This window comes from Leuresthes tenuis, unplaced genomic scaffold, assembly GCF_036924035.1.
Source record: "Leuresthes tenuis unplaced genomic scaffold, fLeuTen1.0.hap1 SCAF_18, whole genome shotgun sequence".
Lineage (NCBI taxonomy): Eukaryota > Metazoa > Chordata > Actinopteri > Atheriniformes > Atherinopsidae > Leuresthes > Leuresthes tenuis.
This window is the reverse complement of record NW_027325372.1, coordinates 4532785-4558103: the sequence shown is the minus strand read 5'-3', so window position 1 is coordinate 4558103 and position 25319 is coordinate 4532785. Positions and strand designations below refer to the sequence as shown.

General features: G+C 36.5%; 3 protein-coding genes across 5 annotated transcripts in view; 2 read left to right on the top strand and 1 right to left on the bottom strand.

Moving 5' to 3' along the window:
- LOC140274630 (DLA class I histocompatibility antigen, A9/A9 alpha chain-like) overlaps positions 1–5618 on the top strand; it is a 424015-nt gene extending 418397 nt beyond the window's left edge. For 2 of the 3 annotated variants that reach the window (XM_072369996.1, XM_072369995.1), the window contains 5 exons: positions 3902–4180; positions 4808–5110; positions 5202–5315; positions 5432–5449; positions 5554–5618. In XM_072369996.1, the coding sequence (XP_072226097.1) occupies positions 3902–4180; positions 4808–5110; positions 5202–5315; positions 5432–5449; positions 5554–5603 (764 nt within the window). In that variant the 3' untranslated portion in view covers positions 5604–5618. Of the gene's footprint in view, positions 1–3901; positions 4181–4807; positions 5111–5201; positions 5316–5431; positions 5450–5494 lie in introns of all 3 variants that reach the window. The other variant, XM_072369997.1, reaches the window with a different exon arrangement.
- Positions 5619–8228: 2610 nt separating this feature from the next.
- Positions 8229–24959, top strand: LOC140275614 (major histocompatibility complex class I-related gene protein-like). Its single transcript, XM_072371130.1, has 6 exons — positions 8229–8338; positions 9155–9421; positions 22449–22727; positions 24208–24510; positions 24602–24709; positions 24889–24959. The coding sequence occupies exons 1-6, from the start codon at positions 8287–8289 to the stop codon at positions 24957–24959; spliced, it is 1080 nt and encodes a 359-aa protein (XP_072227231.1). The 5' UTR covers positions 8229–8286.
- LOC140275576 (major histocompatibility complex class I-related gene protein-like) lies at positions 16692–18696 on the bottom strand. The gene is made up of 3 exons (XM_072371092.1): positions 18381–18696; positions 16923–17225; positions 16692–16831 (listed from the first exon to the last, which is right to left on the bottom strand). Exons 1-3 carry the CDS (start codon positions 18631–18633, stop codon positions 16692–16694), a joined length of 696 nt encoding a protein of 231 aa, XP_072227193.1. The 5' UTR covers positions 18634–18696.
- Positions 24960–25319: the final 360 nt, after the last annotated feature.

Sequence of the window (25319 nt, the reverse complement as noted above, 5' to 3'; positions counted from 1 at the left end):
GAGTAGAATCAAGATAAATCAAATGGTCCTGAGGGGGTGGATGACATATAAGGTTTGCCTGGTGATTAGAGCCTAAACTACCAAGTCAATTTACTTTATACAAGGAACACGACCGATGTGACAGAAGAGAAGCAACAATATAATTTTCATTTTGTTTTTGTAGCTTTGAATAAATATAGCTTTAAGAATCGAGCTGCTCAGGTGCTTAATCTTCTCATGTAATGTAGTTCTTAAAAACAAAAGTAAAAGGACATCTCACCTGAAATATATGAGAAGGGAGGAGGAGCAGAGACACAAGCATTAATCTAAATCTAAGTACAATAAAATGTAATTGGACTCAGAAAAAGTTTGGGCTCATAACAGCCTGAAGGCAGTGATCTAAAAGTGGTTTAAAAGATCTTTTGTCTTGTCTTATCTTATCATCGTCTTTTTTCTCGTATTTTGTGTTTCATGATGCTCATGTTTTCAGGCGGTGAGGTCTGGACTGCAAGGCATTGTCAGAATGTGAATATGTTGCTTTTGAACTGAATGCTGACAACAAGTCAAATGGGCCCTCTCCTCCTCAGTCTGGAGGACGAAGAGTCCGTGATTTTTCATGAAATAGAAGTAATTGAATACCTAAAGGAAACATTTGCACTGAACATGCTTTGAACAAATGTTGTTGGAAATGTGAAAATCTTTTTGGAAATGTGCTCAACTGTGAAAAATAATGATTTATATAGATTGAGGCTAAACAGAAAGTAAAGACAACTTTTAAACATTTTTCATAAACTCATGAATCTCCCTTCTCAAGCTGAATTGATTTATGACATACTGATACATTGTTTGTGGTTTCATGTCAGCTTATTTATGGATGCTGATGACAAAGTTCTTCAATAACTTTACTGTATCGCTGTACCTGCTTGTAAAAAAGCCCTCAGAAGACACTGGTTTCCTCCTGAACCTCCCACAATGTGAGAGTGGATGAATATTTTGAATTATATTTATGATATGGAAATTATTACATTTTTTATTACATTTCTCATTATTATCTACAACTGCTAACGCTGCCAGCTAACCTATGGTGCATCATTATATCCTATTACTATTGGTCATAACAATGCTGCATTTGATAGCAACTGGGAATTTAATCAACCAAACTCTGAAATGAGGAAATTACTAATGATAAAAAGAAGAATGGGCACCGCAGTGCTGTATGAAGGAACATTGAAGAAGTAGATAAAAACCATAATATTTTACCTAAGATCATCAGTTGTGTTGAATTTTGTGGTGCTTTTGAAAAGTTCTGTTTCATTCTCTCTTCTCAACACACAGTCACATTAGACACTTAGACACAACAAGGGTATGATTCCCTTGTTGTGAATTTATCCCTTGTATTGTGTTGTATAGTATTTGATAGCATAAAGTCTAATATAGCTGTAAAAATTATTCCTTATTCTGTGAAACTGGAAACTGTGAAATTAAATTATTATTGTGGAACTGCAGTCATTTTTCAACTGTTCATTTGAATGCTTATGCTAGATTAGGCAGGGAAATCTGTTGGCACACCAGCCGCCACTGTAAGAAACATGTCTGTCTGCCAAGTGTGTGTCTGATGTCATGCACCCAAAAACAAAACCAAACAGACTCATCACGTGATTTCCAAGAAAGGCGCTCTGGGATATGTGCTGTTCAGGCCAGTGGTGGAGCTCTAACACTGTCAGAGACTTCTACAAGTTCAACCATGATCAGAAAGGATTTCCCACACATAGCTGTTGCTAAAACCAATGATTAGTTTGTTGTTTTACCGCATACCACAAAAGCAGTAACAGGGTTTGACAGAGAAACAGAAGAGTTAAGTTTATTAAGTTAAAATCAAGGTGACTCATTAATTCTGCCTTGTCCAAAATGATTACAGCATTGAAACATCTGTGTTTATACGATACAACTGTGTCTATAAAAACATAAATATAAAAAAATTATTTTGGTTTCTCATGTGCACAAGAAAGTATCTGGTGCACATGAGAAACCAATGTAATTTCCTTTCCCTTTAGTGTCCCCTTACGGGTTCTGTAGCAGACAAACTGAGGCGAAGAGCTTTAGTGGGAAGGAACAGACTCAAATTACACAGACTCAGCAGAACAAGAAACAAAGAAAACTCTTTAGTTTCTGTTAAACATGCGGCACAAAATCATAGATAGAATCATTGTTGGTGAAATAAAATATGTCCATTTTACAAATAGAACTAAAATATTTTTGGCCCTGTTTCACATGCTGGCTGTACGTCAGAACTGGACACACCTCATTTAGATCTTAAAAACACCGTCAGGAAACATCAGACTGTTCAGATCAGTTCTTCAGCTTCATTCTAACTATCCGAACATGATGAAGGGGATAATTACACTACTCCTCCTCTGTAATGCTGCAACCGCAGGTAGGAACATTTTACAAATTTAAATGGTATATAATATTCTAATGTATGTAATTACTCTGCTAGAGAAGCTTTTTCTAGAGCTAAACAAAGTAGCTCATAGTGCTGCATTTGTTCAAGTATATAAATGTGGCAGCTCAGAATAACCCAAGAGAACTGTATAAGCTAAAGAGACTCATGTATTCATGTTGTACCACAGAGTTTAAAGATAATCATCAGACTATTCAGACACATTAAAACTAATGTGGTGTTCTAGAAAGTGAAACTGCTCAGTGTGTGCTGTGAGTTCAAATTTATCAAGTTTGTTCAGTCATTGATGTTTTTAAACTTATAGAAACTAAGCACATCATTTACATTCTATCTATAATAAAAAAGAGAATATGGATATGGATAATTTATTCTTTTATATGTGCAATATTTGTTTTAAATCTGTAACTTGTTTCAGAGAAAGAAAGAAATGCAGTAAGAAATGTTTAAAAAGCTGTAACAGAGGAAAACAAAATACAGAAAAGTTTAAAAGATCTACAGCAGCAGTATTCTGTAAGATTCAACAATCAGCAGATTAACTGGTGACAGGTGAGGGTGTCTGGATAGGATATAAAAGGAGCATGATGAATACAAAATACAGTGTTTGAATTAACTAAGTTCTCTTTGTCCAGTGAAATACAGAATGGAGGGTAAAAGTTTCCTAAGTTCTGGATCCCCGAATGTCCCTGAATTTGCATTGATGGGAACTATTGAAGGAGTTTTAGTGTTTCACACTGACATCAATGAAGCAACACCAAAAATCACACATGACTGGATGAGAGAACTGATAAAGGAAAATCCAGAAGAATGGGAAGTATTCCAACAGGAAATATTCAATCACAGGCACACATTTTAATCAGGACTCAGGACAAACAGAAGGTATGTTACTGTTTTTTTTATTGTTGTTTGTTTAGGCTTTTTTGGTTTTTATTAGATTTATGCATCTGTATCTCTTTATTTTCATATTGAATGTTTATAACTGAATTTTCACTAAACATAAGTGAGTGGGAAATATTACTGATTGGTTACCAGAGCAGGACTAACATTTATTACAGCGCAAAAATGTTTGACTTTGGTTCATCTTCTTTGAATTCTACTGATCTTTAGTGTTGTTATTCTGTTTCTTTTGTAATAACTTGTGTCAGTCTTTCTTATTATAGATGTAACGTCACACGTTTGATGAATTGTTTTTCTGATCAACAGATAATAAATGCTTTTGACAACTTAGCAATTTATTTATTTTATTTTAACCAATTGCTTTTAGTTTTTTACATATTAGCAAATGCTAGTGTGCTAGTAAATGTGCAAAATTAAGATTGAACATGGAAAGCATTATTATTTTCACCATCAAAAAATGACAAACTGGTAAAGAAGTGTAAATTTCATGTGATTCTTTGGCAGCGATGATTAATTGCAGAGCTAAAAACGTGACAAGAATAATCCCTCATCCTCTGTCTCTCTCAGGTGCTCCCATTATCCAGCAATTTTTTCACTGTGACTGGGACGATGACACAGATAAGGTGAATGGTTATGTACTGCTTGGTAACAATGGAGAGGATTTCATCTCGTTTGACATAGATACACAGACTTGGACCATTTTAGATGCAAAAGCTGAAGCCACAAAACAACAGTGGGATGTATATGAACTTCGTAATCGTTTCTGGAAGGGTTTCCTCACCACAAAATGTCCTATGTGGCTAAAGATGTCTTTGACTTATGGGAAGAGCTATCTGACTAGAAAAGGTAAAGTAAAATGGTCTGATTTTCTTTTATATCTATTTCTTGATTTTACTCTTTTCCTTTGTCAGAGATGACTGTAAACATGAATATTCTGTCAGGAACCAACTCAAAGCATGTATCACAACAGTTCTACACAGTCTTTTACTCTGTTGGTCCTTCCTTTTCAATCCTTTCCAAAGAAATAGTTTAGTAGGCTTAGTGGTGCAGGATTTATGTCTTAATATGAGCACAAGACCAACGCAGCCACCAGGAAATATGTTGCTGTTGAAACTATTCTATATTCTGAATCTCAAAATGAGTTCTTCGCTGTGCGAGCTGCCTTTGGTGCCTTTGCCACCTTGTCCAGTGTGTTGTTCTGTACAAAACTACTCTTGTCCTCCTAATGGAGCTTCTTTAACTGTTTTACCTGTGTTATATCCACTCACAGGTGTTTTGTCTTTGGTTTCACACAAAAGCGACTTGATTAAGACCAGCCAAATATCTGGTTAGGGTTAGGAAATAAAACAACGTTATTATGGTGTCAAATACAAGCCCAGCCATAAACTGTTGACGTATTTTCCTTCAGGCTGGGCTGATTAAAGTTGATGCAAGGTTAATAAAGAAAGATTTACACACAAACCATCTCCCTAGATCTTCCTTCGGTGTCTCTCCTCCAGAGGACTCCCTCCTCTCCAGTCACCTGCCATGCTACAGGTTTCTACCCTAACAGAGCCCTGTTGTTCTGGAGGAGAGATGGAGAGGAGATTCATGAAGGCGTTGAACATGGAGAGATCCTCCTCAACCATGATGAATCCTTCCAGATGAGCGTTCATCTAAATGTTTCATCGATCTCACCTGAAGACTGGAGTAGGTACGACTGTGTGTTTCAGTTCTCTGACGTAGGAAACAACATCGCAACCAGATTGGACAAAAAAGCGATCAGGACCAACAGGAGTAAGTCAGAGCAGTGGAGTTCATAGATGAAACATATTTCTCTCCATAGTTTTGTAGAAAGATTGTTTGAATAATTTTGTTTTGATTCCAGTTTCTCCCTCAGAGTTTCCTTCCGGTGCCGTCATTGGAGCTGTTGTGGGACTGCTGCTGCTGCTGCTGTTGCTCTGCATCACTGGATTCTTCATCTGGAGGAAGAACAACCATGGTACACACTACAAAACTGCTGTTTATAAGAAACTGGTTTTTTTACTTTACCTTCAAAGCAGAAATCTGTGAATTTTATTAATTCTAAATTCATATTTTTTACTATCTGTGTTTTAGGGTTCAGACCTGCAAAAAGTGAGTCCTCCTTTATAAAATATGTTTATTTACTTCATTTCCCAGATACTTCCTGTTTCTCAACACCCAGTTCTTCTAACCGTGTCTTTGTTTTCTGCTTGTAGCTGCAGATTCCTCAGACCAAACTACTCCAACTGATGAAAGTGAGTCCTGAAATCTTTACTGCACACATGTATTTTTGTCTTTTATATAATCACATGTAGTTGATGTTTCAGACATGAGATGTGTAACATTAATGGCTTTATCACTCTGTTAAAGTGACGGCATTCAGTCAGTCACACGTCAACTTTACAAAACATGTTTCTCACATCTTTATGTAGTTGTGGTCTGATATTTTCCATTTGTGTGACATGGGACATGACATCCAGTGACATATGAAACATATGTCCTTATATAGTGACAGTTTTTGTACATCAGTATGTTGTATCCACCATATGTTATGCACTTTAACATAAAGTTTATGCATCATCTTGTTTTCTGCCGTATAAATGTATAAGCTCTAATGTTGCACCAAGTCAGTGTTTGAGGGTGCCATATGGTGCTGATTCTGCTTGGCTTGTGTAATCTCCACTAACAGCCACAGAACTAATTTCAACAGTGTTAGATTTTCGAGACATAATGACTGATTAAGATTACGAAAATTAAAGGGAGAAATATGACAAACTTATATGAATAAATATAGCACTTATATAGGAAATTGTTATTAAGTTAAGTGTGCAGCATGAATATATCACAGATTGTGCTTCAATAGCTTGCCAAAATTAGGGGATTTTCTAGATTTTGTTCACAAATTATATTTGAAGTCTCTTTTATGAACCTCTGTTACAGCGTCTCACAACCCAGAACACTGATCTTAAAACGCCTCTGAGGCGATAAAGACAGAAAAAAAAAAAAAAAAAAAATGCAAAACATTTCACACCTGAAGTATTTAATTTTTTCCACATTTTCATGTGGCTGTTTTCATGGGAAGATTTTCTTTTTGTTGTGGTCCCTGACATATTTCGATGCAGATGTAAACAGTCAATAAAAGCTGAAAGACAGAGGAAGAAGTATTTAACCGCCCATATGTTGAATGAATACTTTTTTTTAAACGGAGTTATTTGATTTATGATTGAAAGAAAAACAATTACCATAAAACATGGCTATACGGTACTAATCTTTTTTCTTTAAAGGTATGAATGGAATGAAAAGAAGGTGCAATATGAACTGTCATATGACTTTAATTATTTTTGATAAAATGACTGACTAATGAGAGTTGATAGAGCACCAGCCAAGTGTTTTGAAGGCAGATGATGTGATGCTTTTATATGCCAGGGAGGAATATCTTGTGGATGATTAGTGACGTTCGACTGAAAACCTTTCTGTGTTAAATAAAAAATTGTTTTTATTTTTGCGAGTGTGCGTCTTCCTTGTTTTAACCTTTTATTTAATGTCTTATTTTATCTCCTTTAAGCTCCACAAAACAGAAAAATGTGAACATTTGCATAACTGAGTTCAGAACTTTGATATTTTATTTAAGTCAATGCTATTCCACAGATAGCAACATTAAATTAAGTTTAATTGTGATAATATGGCAATAATGTAACAATCTGTAAAAAGATCTTTTAAGATGTAAATATGAATACATTTGCAGCTAAAACTAAAATTACTCATTGTTTTTTTTATATGATTTTAGTCACATATCAGATAGATTTGAAGTATCCATCCATTTTCTATACCTGCTTAATCTGTCGGTCGGGTTGCGGGGGGCTATCGAGAGGTGGGGTTAAGATAGGTCGCCAGCCCATCACAGGGTCAAACAGAGACGAACGAGACAAACAACCACACACTCTTTTAGAGTTACCAATTAACTTAACATGCAAACAAAAACAAACCTAACCAAAAGAATGTGAGTCACATTTCACCCTCAAGGAAATGCTCCAGACTACCTTGAGCCTCTGGGTGTTTAACCAAAGAGAGATGATGGGTGGATGGCATGTGGATAGTTTGATCAGGTTCTTTATACTTCAATGAAGTTCTGCTTGTAGTTTAATAGTGTCCAGTTGTGCATTAATATGCCCTTGGAACCCAAAAGAAGTGTCGGTGTAAACAGTGTTTCTTTTGGTAGTTAAAGCAGAAACATCTAATAACTTGAACTTCAGACATACAATCCTCACCCATTAAGGTTTAGACTGGAGGAGGGGGACAATTTGTTGTTCCCAGTCCAGGCAATGAGACTCTTGGGTCCATGCTGCCATTGTGAATTTTAACATTAGCTTCCACAAGTTGATGAGTAGGTGTAGTTGGGAAAATCAGATGCATATTCTATAGCACAAATGACATTTTCCTTTTTTATTCTACTAGTATTAGTCATCCACTTTGTTTAGTGCGACTGGAAGTCATCCAAGAATTCACATAACTCCACAGTTAGCTTGTTAGCATGCTAGCACAGACTTGTATAACTCTCCAGCCCAGTTGAAGGAATCAAGAAAGGAAAAAAAAGACTAAGTTGCAGTTTGTTAAAAAAGAAAATAAAGACTTTAAAGACAAAAAGACTTTAGCAGCAGACAAATTGAGGTGAAGAGATTTTGTTGGCAGGAACAGACTCAAATTACAGAGATTCAGCAGAACATGAAACAAAGAAAACTCTTTAGTTTCTGTTAAACATGACGGAGAAAATCATAGAGTGAAAGCTAGAATTATTGTTGGTGTTGAATAAAAACTAAATAAGTCTATTTTTGTTTCACATGCTGGGTGTACGTCAGAACTGGACACACCTCATTTAGATCTTTAAAAAACAATCAGGAAACATCAGACTGTTCAGATCAGTTCTTCAGCTTCATTCCAACTATCCGAACATGATGAAGGGGATAATTACACTACTCCTCCTCTGTCATGCTGCAACCGCAAGTAGGAACATTTTACTAATTTAAATGGTATATAATATTCTAATGTATGTAATTACTCTGCTAGAGAAGCTTTTTCTAGAGCTAAACAAAGTTGCTCATGGTGCTGCTTTTGTTCAAGTATATAAATGTGGCAGCTCAGAATAACCCAAGAGAACTGTATAAGCTAAAGAGATTCATGTATTCATTTTGTACCACAGAGTTTAAAGATAATCATCAGACTATTCAGACACATTAAAACTAATGTGGTGTTCTAGAAAGTGAAACTGCTCAGTGTGTGCTGTGAGTTCAAATTTATCAAGTTTGTTCAGTCATTGATGTTTTTAAACTTATAGAAACTAAACACATTATTTATATTCTATCTATAATAAAAAGAGAATATGTATATGGATAATTTATTATTTTATATGTGCAATATATGTTTTCCAGTGAAATTGACAAATAAAAAAAAAATAAAAAAGGACTTAAATCTGTAACTTGTTTCAGAGTAAGAAATAAATGCAGTAAGAAATGTTTAAAAAGCTGTAACAGAAGCAAACAAAATACAGAAAAGTTTAAAGGATCTACAGCAGCAGTATTCTGTAAGATTCAACAATCAGCAGATTAAATGGTGACAGGTGAGGGCGTCTGGATAGGGTATAAAAGGAGCATCCACCAAAGGTTTAACAGATTTTAAAAAGTAAATACAATGAAGGCGGTCAGAATATATCTATCTCTCTCTCTCTCTCAATATATATACTCATATATATATATATGTATAAATGCTGGCATAATTAATACAACATACAGTGTTTGAATTAACTACGTTCTCTTTGTCCAGTGAAATACAACATGGAGATTGATCATTTGCTATGTACTGGATCCCCAAATGTCCCTGAATATGCAGTGATGGCAGATGTTGAGGGAGTTTTAGTGTTCTACACTGAAGTCAATGCAACAACAGCAAAAGTCAGACATGACTGGATGAGAGAACTGATAAAGGAAAATAAAAACGTATGGGAATTATTCAAACAGCACTGCTTGGATTACAGACACATCCTCAAAGATGAAACTGACAGTTTTAATAAGGACACAGGACAAGCAGAAGGTATGTTACTGGCTTTTTTTTATTGTTGTTTGTTTATTTATTTTTAGATTTATGCATCTGTATCTCTTTATTCTCATATTGAATGTTTATAACTGAATTTTCACTAAACATAAGTGAGTGGGAAATATTACTGATTGGTTACCAGAGCAGGACTAACATTTATTACAGCACAAAAATGTTTGACTTTGGTTCATCTTCTTTGAATTCTACTGATCTTTAGTGTTGTTATTCTGTTTCTTTTGTAATAACTTGTGTCAGTCTTTCTTATGATACATGTAACGTCACACATTTGATGAATTGTTTTTCTGATCAACAGATAATAAATGCTTTTGACAACTTAGCAATTTATCTGTTTCATTTGAACCAATTCCTTTTAGTTTTTTACATATTAGCAAATGCTAGTGTGCTAGTATATGTGCAAAATTAACATTGAACATGGAAAGCATTATTATTTTCACCATCAAAAATGACAAACTGGTTATGAAGTGTAAATTTCATGTGATTCTTTGATGATTAATTGCAGAGAAAAAAACGTGACAAGAATAATCCCTCATTTTCTGTCTCTCAGGTGCTCCCATTATCCAGCAAATTATTGGCTGCGAATGGGACGATGAAACAGATCAAATGAATGGTTATGTACGGTATGGTAACAACGGAGAGGATTTCATCTCGTTTGACATGGATACGCAGACTTGGATCAATTTAGATGCAAAAGCTGAAGCTATTAAAAAAAATTGGGATGCAGATGAAGCCCGTAATGGTTTCTGGAAGCTCTACCTCACCACAGAATGTCCTTTTTGGTTAAAGACTATTTTGAAATATGAGAAGAGCTATCTGACTAGAAAAGGTAAAGTAAAATGTTGTGATTTTCTTTTATATCTATTTCTTGATTTTACTCTTTTCCTTTGTCAGAGATGACTGTAAACATGAATATTCTGTCAGGAACCAACTCAAAGCATGTATCACAACAGTTCTACACAGTCTTTTACTCTGTTGGTCCTTCCTTTTAAATCCCTTCCAAAGAAATAGTTTAGTCGGCTTAGTGGTGCAGGATTTATGTTTTAATATGACCAACCAGGAAATATGTTATGTTAGAGAATGTGCACACTGCATGTGTTTTTGATTTCCAGAAACATAAACTGTCAACGTATTTTCCTTCAGGCTGGGCTGACTAAAGTTGATGCAAGGTTAATAAAGAAAGATTTACACAAACCATCTCTCTAGATCCTCCTTCGGTGTCTCTCCTCCAGAGGACTCCCTCCTCTCCAGTCACCTGCCATGCTACAGGTTTCTACCCTGACAGAGCCCTGTTGTTCTGGAGGAGAGATCGAGAGGAGATTCATGAAGGCGTTGAACATGGAGAGATCCTCCTCAACCATGATGAATCCTTCCAGATGAGCGTTCATCTAAATGTTTCATCGATCTCAGCTGAAGACTGGAAGAGGTACGACTGTGTGTTTCAGCTCTCTGATGTTCAAAATGTCACAGAACTGAACAAAGACGCGATCAGAACTAACTTCAGAAAGAAAGGTAAGAAAAATAATTTAATGTATGAGACATACTATATAGACTTCGCTATATTATTATAATTAAGTGATAAACAGTTTGTAAAAACAGCTAAAAAACCTGCTTTATCTACATGTTTGTTTCCTGAACAGACATACTCTCTGAGGTCAGCATTGCCACCATTGCCACGATGGCCGTTGTTATTGTCATCATCGTTGCTGCTTTGGGATCCATTGCTATCAAAAAGAAGAATAATGGTAAGAGAGTCAAAGAGCTGATAATATTCACATGGAAAAAGGAGTCAAGAGCAGTGTTGGTCATCTTACTTTAAAAAAGTAATTAGTTGAAGCTACAAATTACTTCTCCCAAAAAGTAATCAAGTTAATAACTCAGTTATCTCATCATAAGAGTAATTAGTTACTCAGCAAAGTAACTGTGACGTTATTTTTTATGTTCATACGCTATTACGTTCTATAACATCTTTGACATCAAAGATGTTTATATTAACTGATTGAGGAATAAAAACACTATCTACAGTATTTTAGAACATTTGATATTTAGTTGAACTCAATAAATCGCAGCCTGCCGTGTTAGCATGTGCTGATGTGAGCTGCTTCATAAGATTGCTTGAGGCAGACGTGGATAAAGTCTTTTTTCCAGGACATAGCTGCATGTTACAGAAACATTCTTGCCTTTATTTAAAATGAGCGAGAAGTAGTGCCGGTATTTCCAGTTTGAGGAAGCTACCTTTGAATTGTTGTGTTTGGCAGTCAGAGCGTGCAGGGCATGATCCGCCCACCCAGCCAAACATCATTGCATTTGCAACGGTGTCATCATCCCCACCCCTGCTCTCTCCTGGCAGCTGATGTGTGGCCAAAACCTGACATTTTACACTTCATTCAACCAAATTGTTGTAATGCGCCACTTTGCGTTCTCAGTAACGGCGTTGCAACGATGGAAAAAATATTTAATTAGATTACTCATTACTGAAAAAAATAATGCTGTTAGTAACGTCGTTATTACTAATACTGGTCAAGAGGGGAGGTACAAGGCTCAGTTAAATTGAGTCTAAATCACAACATACTCAGTGAAGAAAAAAGAAAAACTTAAGAGAGATTGTGTTTATTTATCATTTCTTATGGTGGGAGTAATATTCAATGGTAATAACTGTAAAACTAAAAAAACATTTGTCCTTCCATTTTCCAGACAGAACCATTCTAGAGAGATCATCTACACCATGTAAGCAGAACTTACACATATCCTACTATATCTGACCTGGATTTATTTGAAATGGTCCTAACAATGTTTTGTGTAAAGTCGGTCCAGGATTAGTGGACTAACAGTGTGTTTTGGACCCCTACAGCCTCTGACACCATCTCTCTCTGAGAGACTCGTTGACCAGATCCAGAGACAAGATTGATGAACGCAGCATCCTGCACTGATGTCACATATTTGGACATCCTCTTAAAAAAACTCTGGAGTTCTTTTTATTTACTGTTTCTTCGTTAAAGCTTCGTTAAATAGGCTTCTTCAGGTTGAACTAACTCACGGAAGTAAAAAGAACAAATACTACTTTATATATGTGGATTGTGAGAGGGAAATTACGTTATGTAAGGGATAATACCCGACCAGGTGTCTATTATCAGAAATTAATGGACGATGCGGAGGCGGGACGTCGGACAGTACGGGACATTATCCCTTACTTAACCTACACCCTCCAGCCAATCAGAATCGAGTATTCACCCAGACCATGGTATAAATAAGAATAAAGCTAAATGTGTTAAATTGTGTCATTTTTGGACGTTTGTTAAAACCGATCAAAGCTTTTTCCTCAATGTTATGTAATAATCTAATTATTGTCCAGAAATATACCAAGTAGAATATATTTTTATATTTCAATGCATAATAAAATGTTTAATTAAACCATACAACTTTGTCTTTACTTTATTTACACAATCAGAATCCCGCATTTCAACAGTTTGATTCAGGACTCTGTTCAAAAGTAGCACTGTTACACAATGTTTACTAAAAACCTTTCCGTTTTGATTGATATGGTTCAGTTAAACAGGTGAATGTCTCGGGTAACTTTTAATATTTTACACTTCATCTCTCAGCAGAGTGCAAAGAATAACAATACACTGTATGTTGTGGTCTAACAGCACCATTTAAGTTGCATTAATGATGGCTAATGTGGAAAAGGAATAATGGAAATTGAGCATTTATGGAAGCTTAGAAAGAAGCCAGAAATATTCATCAAAAACTTTAAGACTGACAACAAGTGAAACTGTTCATGGTTTCAGTTGAGTCAAAGTGTTTGACTACAACTAATGCTGATGATTAGAATAAAATGTGATATAATAAACCCCCCCAAAAAAGTTAATGTACTGCAGTTTAAATGTCTAATGTACTAAACGAAGAAGAGAAAATATATTATGTAATCTAGAAGCAGGTTCCAGTTAAACCAGTTTTTGTTTTTACAAGGAAAGCTGAGAAAAGCTGAGACTGAGCCAAGAGGAAGAGAAGCAGGCTGCAAATTTTTGATGGGTGAAAAAAAAAAAAAAAAAACAGATGTCTCCTCCTCACAGGTGAGGTATCAAACTTATACGACATAAGACCGTCTCAGTGCAAAGTTCCAGGAACAAGAGAGCCTTAAATCAAACCACAAGTTTTCCATGACGACAAAAGTCCTGAAATATCCAGTTATCAAACAAGCGATCTGCACTATCACCATTCAGTTTTTCCAGTATTCTTTCTCAAGCTTGTTCTAAAATATTTGTCCTGCTGCCGACCCTTATGACCCAACATCTGGTCAAATGTGGCCCTACATTGACCCTTTAGGTCACCTCCTTATTGCAGCTTGCGAACGCATGGCATTATTTTCTGAAGACGAGCACAAACCCCCGCTCCGCTGTGTGAGGATGCTATTTCACTGTTAGACCTTCATAAGTTTAAGCTGTTATTGTCGGTAGATGCAGCAGCTGATCTGATAAAGCTCACAAAGGAAAGTGTGAGTTAAGATTACACAGATGTTCAATACTAACTGTGTCTTGCGGCTATACATGAATATCAATGAAAATACCAGAAAATGCAGTTTTTACAGAATGTAATGTATTATTTACAGTATGTACTCAGGTAACTCATTTGGAAACCATTGTCTAAAAGTGTCATGTTGAGTTACATTATTATGTCTCACCATCTATAATCCATCAGGACTTTCAAGTCATCGAGTTCAGGTCTTCCAATCCACCTGATTTGAACCAGATGCTCTGATTCAAGAGTTTAGGTAAAGCTTTTTTTTCTGTTTATGCATCTGGCAGACGCTTTTATCAAAAGCGACTTACACTCATATCCCAGGTAGGCAGGTAGTGTAGTTCAGTTCAGTGCTGCACTAATAAATACTTTGATTGATTTATAACATGAGTATACGCGACTGAATGGGATTCAGAGGACAGAATAACATAAAAAGCTTGTTTTACCCAAAAACTGTGAGAAGCCTTGCATCTTGTTGAGCTTATTTTCTGTTCCTCTGTTTTGAAATGAATATTTTTGTTAAACTGTCAGATTTTTAGATACAAAATTCAAACCTGGATTCATGGATTAAATATTAAATATATCTGTGTGGTCGCTGAGAAAAATCTTGTGTTAACACGTTGCTTGAAAAGGTCAGTCAGTGCTTCTGCACAGAAGATTTTGAAAGAACTATATATACACGATCTACAGCATTTTCGAACATTTGGTATTTAGTTGAAGTCAATAGATTGCAGCCTGCAGTGTTAGCATGTGCTGATGTGAGCTGCTTCATAAGATTTGAGTTGCTTGAAGCAGACATGGATGAAATCTTTTTTCCAGGACATAGCTGCATATTACAGAAACATTCTTGCCTTTAATTAAAATGAGCGAGAAATGCCAGTGCTGGTACATCCAGATTGAGAACGTTACGTTTGAATTTCCCTGGCTCGTCGCCATTGGTAAACAGTGAGTGTCGGGTCTAAAGCCAAAGCTTTCAGTGTTTTGTTCACACTTTGGATCAATGTTACCCTAAGAAGGTCACCACCGAATCTGATGTCTAAACAACATTGAACCGACATTTAAATGTTCTATGTAGATCTATGTTCTAAGATCTATGTAGGTTATCTATAATAACTTATATGGATATGAGGTTGAAATAAACTGATTACAGTTAATTAATTCCACCAACTGGAATTAACTGAGCAACAACGACAAGAATCTGACAAAGACAGAACAAAATGGACCCTATCCCAGCTGTCATTGGGTGAGAGGCAGAGTACAACCTGGACACGTCACCAGTCCAGTTTAGATTTCTGATGATACATTAAATTGTGTTTTTATGTTTCCTCCAGCTCTGTCTGAGCTGCTTCCACACTTACCAGATGAGCTAACTTCTGCACTTTATTATTTCAGTCAGATAGAATTGAGCTGTACCATATGCTTTACATATTAGATAGTTAGAATATGTGTTTTAGCAAACCTTGATACTTTGAAAATATCTGTTTTTCAGTGGATGAACAGAACAGAGACAATTTTAATGCCAAGGCAGCTTCTGTTTCACCCACTTCATTGCAGAAGATAACTCTGATTTCAGACATCTAAGCGGTGCATCTACCTAATATTTTTAAATGTTAGTAATATATACCCTTACCAGTTGATTCAATATCAGCAGCAGCTGTGTGACAGCAGCGCCCCCTGGTGGTTCATGGTTTACCTCAAAATATCTTCAATGGGTGACGCACAGTTTATTGGGTAAGAAATATCAAAGGTAACTTAGAATGCATATCAATGCAGCATGACAACAAATGAATGTATCAATTATATTAACAAATTATATTTCACTGGATGTCATGTCCCACGACATGAAGAAATTTTGATGGGTGCCAAGCTTCGTCACACAAATATCAGACCACAACTACATAAAGATGTGAGAAACATGTTTTGTAAAGTTGACGTGTGACTGACTGAATGCCGTCACTTTAACAGAGTGATAAAGCCATTAATGTTACACATCTCATGTCTGAAACATCAACAAAAATACATGTGTGCAGTAAAGATTTCAGGATTCACTTTGATCAGTTGGAGTAGAAGTTTGGTCTGAGGAATCTGCAGCTACAAGCAGAAAACAAACACATGACCCCCCTTCAGATTCATAGTCAATTCAAGAAAAAAAAAACTAAAGACAATCAGAGCGTTTTTTTCTAAAAACAAACAAGTATGCTATCCTACACCTGTTGCCTTTCCCACACATGGATAAAAATCCTTTTGTAATGTTGAGTAGCCTAGCTAGTCTGGCATTGATAAATGGCATTTGCTCTTACCTGAAGTAAGCTAAATGTAAAATAAAAGCCTTTTTGGGCTTTAGATGTCCACAGTGTTTTTTGTATTCACAGTAGAGAAAGAGTGCATGAGGAAGGAGAGACAGAAGAAATGCAGACGGAGGAAACAGGGACAGAACAAGGAGGGACTTCTGAGTTCACACACAAACAAACTGTATGTTGGGTAAAGCATGAGGTTTTGGTGGGTGATTGGTATTCCAGTCGGTTTCATAATGTAAGCCTGGTGTAAATCAGGTCTGCCTTTGTTTAACAATGTTCATTGTTGTTTATCCATGATTTCAAATAATTCTACAATGGCTTTTTAGTGCAAACTATTGGCCCATAGAGTATTACAAAAGTAGCTACATGAGCGCCAGTTAATGCCGAAATTTCTCAAAAATTACTTATTGAGTTGAAATCATTTGTTGACAGCTTGGTCACCCCCGGTTCAAAAATCCCAGGCTGCACCCCTGGTTGTTCTTCCTCCAGATGAAGAATCCAGTGAAGCAGAGCAAGAGCAGCAGCAGTCCCACAACAGCTCCAATGACAGCACCGGAACGAAACTCTGAGGGAGAAACTGGAATTAAAACAAAACGATTCAAACTATCTTCTTACAAAACTATGGAGAGAAATAGGTTTCATCTATGAACTCCACTGCTCTAACTTACTCCTGTTGGTCCTGATCGCTTTTTTGTCCAATCTGGTTGTGATGTTGTTTTCTACGTCAGAGAACTGAAACACACAGTCGTACCTACTCCAGTCTTCAGGTGAGATCGATGAAACATTTAGATGAACACTCATCTGGAAGGATTCATCATGGTTAGGGAGGATCTCTCCATGTTCAACGCCTTCATGAATCTCCTCTCCATCTCTCCTCCAGAACAACAGGGCTCTGTTAGGGTAGAAACCTGTAGCATGGCAGGTGACTGGAGAGGAGGGAGTCCTCTGGAGGAGAGACACTGAGGGAGGATCTGTTTAAGACAAAAAAATTAGAGAAGTTAAACAGGGAAGGAAACAATGGGAAAAAAGGTTTGTCATAAAGTCTGAAAATTGAAAGATTATATCTAACTGCTGACCCTGAAGGCTCAGTAAATGTGAATTACATTACTAGCTTTCTAATAAAACACTGCCCTGTTAATAATAACTGAGGTTATTTATGGTTTGATGTCAATCTTAGGCCAACATCTTAGGAGCACATTTATCAATGATTAAGTATTTGATTTGAAGTTATTTTAGTATTGCCTGCAGTTATAAGAAAACTTGAATAAATGAACGTAGCATCTTTTTTGTTAAGAAAATGAAACTTTGATAACTAAATCAAGCCATTTAAGGAACATAACAGCATTATTTGTATCCATGAATTTGTCGTGTTTTCATTAGCGATACTTAATGTAACCAGGCATAGCAGATAAAATACACCACACATGAAAAACAGAAATGTCTCCGCTCAGGACTCTGGGCTTTCATGCATTTCCAAAAGTGGACCTTTTCTCAGTTGACCTACTGATGAAAATTTTAAGCCGGGTCGAGACTTTCATAAAGTCACTTTGAGCATTCAGGATGGCCAAATGTGTTAGTCTCTCCCGCGTCATTGTGTTGCGCAGCCAAGGCTGCGAAAGAGCGCTCGGATGCTGCGACAGATCTGGGCAGGTCCAGACAGAGTTAATGAGCTTCTCTACCTATGACAGCATGGAGCGGGTTTTGGGCTGCGAGGTTTGCAGGATGGACACAACATATGGATGGTGTTAACTTCTCATCCCCTACACACATCCCTCAGTATGTGAGTCTAACTCAAAGCTGAAAAGGGGTCAGTTCCGGAGAACCCACAGCCACTCGATTGCATCACATCAAAAGCATAATTATATGAAAGACATACATGTAAGTCAGGCAAATTCAGTTGAAATTCAGCACCCGACAACTATGGCTTTGACTGAAGGTAATATTAGATCATCACAAAGTGGTAATCTCTGTTATCTTCTTAGAGCTGAATCAGATCTTACAACCACAGACATGATCAAAAGAAGGTTAAGTCAGTCTGAACAGCCTGACACTTTAATTGAATGTAAATCCAAACTGAGCCGACTATAGTTGTTGCATCATGAAAAATTCACAAAACATTTCTTTACCTGTTCTCTTCAGTGGGGCAAAAGCCGAAAATGTCCTCAGCCAACCAGGGCACTTCTGCCTGAAGAAGAATTCATAGGTATCTTTTGCAGTCTTATCACTCTCCCACATTGGTTTGACGATGACAGCCAGTGGATTTTGAGCGATCCATGTCACATTCTTCATGTCGAAAATCATAAAGTCTTCCCCATTATAACCACACTGAAAATAGGAGAAGACATCTCCTGTATTTTCGTCCCATTCGCAGCCACCCATACACAGAAAAATGTGAACAGCTGAGACAGACAACAGAGACTGCAGTTAACAAAGATTAATGGATTTATTTAACAGTGCGGAAGAAAATAACAACTGAAATATAAAGAATACTGTACAGTACCTTCATTTTTGTTGAGTTCCTTCAAATTATTAATCGTTGATGTGTAAATGGGAGGCATAAACTCAAAACACACATTGGTTAAATATTTCAGGATCTCTGGATCGTCTTCATTTACATTCTCCCAGAAACCTGGGTAACTTCTTCTGTTTTTGTCGCTGTCGCAGTAATCCAACTGAACACCTTCAGTGGCTATAGTCATCCTCGCCTCTGGCAAATATGAGACACCAGAAGATCCAGAGGTCAAAACCGTCAATGAGTGTTTCACTGCGGGAAAAGAGTTTTTTTTTAATGTAAAATCATAATCAGGTCGCAGGTTTTAAAATGTTCAACCAACGATGCAAGAAAAACAGATTATACCTGCTGATGAAACTTGACAGAAGAGAAACAATAATATTATTTTCATTTCGTTTTTCAAGTTTTCCTTAAAGATTATGTTGAAGCCGCTGCTTAATTCCCTCCGTGTTACGCTGTCCTGGTAAATAAGTGAAAGAAAACTCGTTAAGAACTGTAACTCACCTGGAAGGTGTGAGGAGGAGGTGCAACACAGAAACACTCATTCCAATCAGATCAGAGTAAAATGTGGCTGGTTAATGGCTTCAGAAATAGTCACTACCAGCCTGATGGAAGTGATAACAAAATAATTAATATTCTCCTTGTATTTTAGTTACGCTATAGTCAAAATTTGTCAGTGTTTTTTCTTGGTTTGTTTGGTCCCTTCCTGTTTGTTATGTAGACACGGGTTTTCATTATGTTTCATTCACGTCAAGGATTTATTTGGGACTTTGTTTATCATGTTTCCTCATTCTTCATGTTCTGTTCCCACTCATTTCACCTGTGTTCAGTCAGCTGCTAACTCACTTCTCAGCATTTAAGCTCCCCGTCTTCCCCTCCTCATGGTTTTCCCTTTTGGTTTTTGTTCATGCAGAGTGTCTCAGTCAGGTTTTGTTACTCCTTCTGTTTTTGTTTTTCACAGGTTTAGTTTTATGGTGTTCCAGCTTGGCTGCGCTTGGCACACTTTTAGGATCAAGTATTTATTGCAAGGTAGAGTGGTGATTTGCATGTGCCCAAGGTTTTGCAGCTGACAGCTATCTTCAAAGACAAGTTAATGTTAATTAGTGAATGTCTGTGACTGGCTATGAGTGCAACAAGTGTAGAAGTTAACTGTGTGGTTCACTCAGCTTTCTTCTTTTGTTTTCTAAAGGGTGTTTCGGGAAAATGATTCCCCAGGGGCCCGAACATAATTTAAAGGTTCCGGGAGAAACCAAGGAATGACAAAGACTGAAGGTTGAAGTATTTGTACTTTTATGTGTGGTTAATTGGGTTTCATTTTTAGTCAATATTGTAGATATAAATCTTGGTATTTTGGGGGGTTTATTTATATATGTGTAGATGATAACCAGTGGATAAAAATACTGCAGATTGTAAAGATGTTGGGAAAAGGGAACATCCCTTATGAGGAAAATGAGTCGAACCTGTTAAGTGCAGACGGTATAAAAGACTGTCTATTGACTAAAAATGTAACCCAATTAACCACACATAAAAGTACAAATACTTCAACCTTCAGTCTATGTCATCCCTTGGTTTATCCCGGAGAAAAGTAACAACAAGTTCCTTAAAATGTTACATGGTGCATTTATTGTGTATTATTATTATTATTATTATTATTATTATTATTATTATTATTATTATTATTATTATTATTATTATTATTATTATTATTATTATTATTATTATTATTATTATTATATTATTATTATTATTATTATTGTTGTTGTTGTTATTATTATTATTGTTATTATTGTCATTATTGTCATTATTATCATATTCTATTATCTTATAGTAGAAAATTTCTACCATAAAAGAAAATTAATTTCTTTTCCCTTTAGTGTCCCCTTACAGGTTCTGTAGCAGACAAACTGAGGCGAAGAGATTTAGTTGGCAGGAACAGACTCAAATTACACAGACTCAGCGGAACAGGAAACAAAGAAAACTCTTTAGTTTCTGTTAAACATGCGACACAGAAAATCATAGAGTGAAAGATAGAATTATTGTTGGTGTTAAATAAAAACTAAATAAGTCTATTTTTGGCCCTGTTTCAGATGCTGGGTGTACGTCAGAACTGGACACACCCCATTGAGATCTTTAAAACACCGTCAGGAAACATCAGACTGTTCAGATCAGTTCTTCAGCTTCATTCTAACTATCCGAACATGATGAAGGGGATAATTACACTACTCCTCCTCTGTAATGCTGCAACCGCAGGTAGGAACATTTTACTAATTTAAATGGTATATAATATTCTAATGTATGTAATTACTCTGCTAGAGAAGCTTTTTCTAGAGCTAAACAAATTAGCTCATGATGCTGCATTTGCGCAAGTATATAAATGTGGCAGCTCAGAATAACCCAAGAGAACTGTATAAGCTAAAGAGACTCATGTATTCATGTTGTACCACAGAGTTTAAAGATAATCATCAGACTATTCAGACACATTAAAACTAATGTGGTGTTCTAGAAAGTGAAACTGCTCAGTGTGTGCTGTGAGTTAAAATTTATCAAGTTTGTTCAGTCATTTATGTTTTTAAACTTATAGAAACTAAGCACATTATTTACATTCTATCTATAATAAAAAATATAATGTATATGAAGAATCTACATCCAATAAGCATCCACCAAAGGTTTAACAGATTTTAAATCATGTAAATACAATGAAGGCGGTGAGAATATCTCTCTCTCTCTCTCTCTCTCTATATATATATATATATATATATATTGACAAATATACATGTATAAATGCTGGCATGACAAATACAACATATAGTGTTTGAATTAACTACGTTCTCTTTGTCCAGTGAAATACAGCTTTGAGAGTGAAATACTGCTATGGTCCGGATCCCCGAATGTCCCTGGATTTGTAGTTATGGCAGCTGTTGAGGGAGTTTTAATGTTTTACATTGACATCAATGCAACAGCAAAAGTCACACATGACTGGATGAGAGAATATATAAAGGAAAATAGAGAAGAATGGGAAACATTCAAACAGGAATTAATCAATAACAGGCGCATCCTCAAAGATGAAACTGACAGTTTTAATCAGCGCTTAGGACAAGGTATGTTACTGTTTTATTAATGTTGTTTGTTTAGGCTTTTTTGGTTTTTATTAGATTTATGCATCTGCATCTCTTTATTCTCATATTGAATGTTTATAACTGAAGTTTCACTAAACATAAGTGAGTGTGAAATATTACTGATTGGTTACCAGAGCAGGACTAACATTTATTACAGCATAAAAATGTTTGACTTTGGTTCATCTTCTTTGAATTCTACTGATCTTTAGTATTGTTTTTCTGTTTCTTTTGTAATAACTTGTGTCAGTCTTTCTTATGATACATGTAACGTCACACGTTTAATTAATTGTTTTTCTGATCAACAGATAATAAATGCTTTTGACAACTTAGCAATTCATTTATTTTATTTTAACCAATTGCTTTTAAATTTTTACATATTAGCAAATGCTAGTGTGCTAGTATATGTGCAAAATTAAGATTGAACATGGAAAGCATTATTATTTTCACCATTGAAAAATGACAAACTGGTAAAGAAGTGTAAATTCCATGTGATTCTTTGGCAGTGATGATTAATTGCAGAGCTAAAAACGTGACAAGAATAATCCCTCATCCTCTGTCTCTCTCAGATGCTCCCATTATCCAGCAAATTGCTGGCTGTGACTGGGACAATGAGACCGATAAGGTGAATGGTTATGTAGTAGTAGGTGTCAATGGAGAGGATTTCATCTCGTTTGACATGGACACGAAGACTTGGATCATTTCAGATGCAAAAGCTGAAGCCATTAAAAAACAGATGGATGCAGATGAAGTCCGTAATGCTTTGTTGAAGCTCTACCTCACCACAGAATGTCCTATGGGGTTAAAGACTCTTTTGACTTATGGGAAGAGCTATCTGACTAGAAAAGGTAAAGTAAAATCTATTTCTTGGTTTTACTCTTTTCCTTCGTCAGAGATGACTGTAAACATGAATATTCTGTCAGGTACCAACTCAAAGCATGTATCACAACAGTTCTACACAGTCTTTTTTTTTCCCCCTTGTCCTGTTGAGCATTATGGCAACAGAATGTAATCTGAATACATTTTATGCCAAACAGATTTGCTTTGCCAAGGGGGGCTTTACATTCATAAATGCCCATCACCTGCTTATCTATTTATTTTTGTTACAATATTTAACATGTAATGGTGCCGAACGGGACCAGGGGACAGGGAAAGAGGAAGAGCAAAAAAGAAGAAACAGAACAAAAATAGAAAGAAAAACCAGACAACCAGCTGCTACACCTGTAAAAACAAAAGAGACGACAGTCCATGGCCTCTGTGGGGAATCCAGCTTTAGTGCCACCAGGAGCACCTGAAAGCAGACAAACAGAGAAAAAACAAACACATAAACAAACCTAAACAAGCACACGCAGCGGCAATCGCATACAACACAACTTTGAATATAGATGACCTGAAACCACAGGATAACACATCAAGTGCTTAGCGAGCATGCAACTGGGCTAATGAATGCATGTCTGTGCATGAACATGCAATACACATGGCACAGGTCCTACATGATAACCGTACAGTGTACAGAGCCAAAATCCACTCAGTGCTACCACCCCCCAAGACCTAATGTGTGTGTGTGTGTGTCTGATAAGTAGTAATAAAGTAAAGGTGTAAGTAAAACAGGGGCGGGGAACTGCAGAATGCAGCAAAGGGGACCACCTACTTAGCCCCATCCACTACATCCCACAGAACACACATGCCCCCAAAACCCGACATGTGTGAGTGTGTGCTGTACACAGTCTTTTACTGTTTTGGTCCTTCCTTGCCAATCCCTTCCAAAAAAATAGTTTAGTAGGCTTAGTGATGCAGGATTTATGTCTTAATATGAGCACAAGACCAACGCAACCACCAGGAAATATGTTGCTGTTGTATTTGTCTATAATTTTCTATAATGAATTTCAAAATTAGCTCTTCACTGTGCGAGCTGCCTTTGGTGCCTTTGCCACCTTGTCCATGTGTTGTGTACAAAACTACTCTTGTCCTCCTAATGGAGCTTCTTTAACTGTTTTACCTGTGTTATATCCGCTCACAGGTGTTTTGTCTTTGGTTTAACACAGAAGCAACTTGATTAAGACCAACCAAATATCTGGTTAGGGTTAGGAAATAAAACAACTTTATTATGGTGTCAAATACAAGCCCAGCCACCAGGAAATAAGGCATGTAAACAATGTGAACATGTATTTTTAAAACTTTTTAAATATCTATTCACAGAATGTGCACCCTGCTTGTGTTTTTGATTTCCAGAAACATAAACTGTCAAAGTATTTTCCTTCAGACCGGGCTGACTAAAGTTGATGCAAGGTTAATAAAGAAATATTTACACACAAACCATCTCTCCAGATCCTCCTTCGGTGTCTCTCCTCCAGAGGACTCCCTCCTCTCCAGTCACCTGCCATGCTACAGGTTTCTATCCTAACAGAGCCCTGTTGTTCTGGAGGAGAGATGGAGAAGAGATTCATGAAGGCGTTGAACATGGAGAGATCCTCCTCAACCATGATGAATCCTTCCAGATGAGCGTTCATCTAAATGTTTCATCGATCTCAGCTGAAGACTGGAAGAGGTACGACTGTGTGTTTCAGTTCTCTGACGTAGGAAACAACATCACAACCAGATTGGACAAAGAAGTGATCAGGACCAACAGGGGTAAGTCAGAGCAGTGGAGTTCATAGATGAAACATATTTCTCTCCATAGTTTTGTAGAAAGATTGTTTGAATAATTTTGTTTTCATTCCAGTTTCTCCCTCAGAGTTTCCTTCCGGTGCCGTCATTGGAGCTGTTGTGGGACTGCTGCTGCTGTTGCTCTGCATCACTGGATTCTTCATCTGGAGGAAGAACAACCATGGTACACACTACAAAACTACTGTTTATAAGAAACTGGTTTTCTGACATTACCTTCAAAGCAGAAATCTGTTAATTTTATTCATTCTATATTCATCATTTTTACTATCTGTGTTTTAGGGTTCAGACCTGCAAACAGTGAGTCCTCCTTTATAAAATATGTTTATTTACTTCATTTCCCAGATACTTCCTGTGTCTCAACACCCAGTTCTTCTAATTGTGTCTTTGTTTTCTGCAGAAAACAGCAGCTCTGATGGCACCAGATTAAAAACAGTGAATGTCTGAAACAGCTTTCTTCACGAATCCAGGAAATAGCTGGTATGTCGACTCTGCACTTTTTTATCAGCCAGAGATTAATTTGTCCATTATGGAATATTCAGTAGGAATTGAACTATTAAACTGCTCAAATGCTTGTACTTTTCCGTTTTAACAGCATCTAAACAAGAACTAAATGACATTGAACTTCGGTGAGCTGATGATGACAACAAAACTGATATTTTTGGACAGATCACTAACAACAGAGGCAGCCCTGAAAATACAAATGACGCTGACTGAATGAGGAAATGACACCACTGATCAGCCAGTTAACTGCTGAACTTTTTCCGTTCATTGTT

Bases quoted from the DNA above. Each gene is read 5' to 3' on its own strand.
- LOC140275614 (XM_072371130.1), top strand. From the start codon at position 8,287: ATGATGAAGGGGATAATTACACTACTCCTCCTCTGTCATGCTGCAACC. The intron at 22,728-24,207 runs GTAAAGTAAAAT...CCATCTCTCCAG, and splicing joins GAGCTATCTGACTAGAAAAG to ATCCTCCTTCGGTGTCTCTC. The intron at 24,511-24,601 runs GTAAGTCAGAGC...TTTTCATTCCAG, and splicing joins AGTGATCAGGACCAACAGGG to TTTCTCCCTCAGAGTTTCCT.
- LOC140275576 (XM_072371092.1), bottom strand. From the start codon at position 18,633: ATGGGTGGCTGCGAATGGGACGAAAATACAGGAGATGTCTTCTCCTAT. The intron at 17,226-18,380 runs GTAAAGAAATGT...TGTCTTAAACAG, and splicing joins TGCCCCACTGAAGAGAACAG to ATCCTCCCTCAGTGTCTCTC. The intron at 16,832-16,922 runs GTAAGTTAGAGC...TTTTAATTCCAG, and splicing joins AGCGATCAGGACCAACAGGA to TTTCTCCCTCAGAGTTTCGT.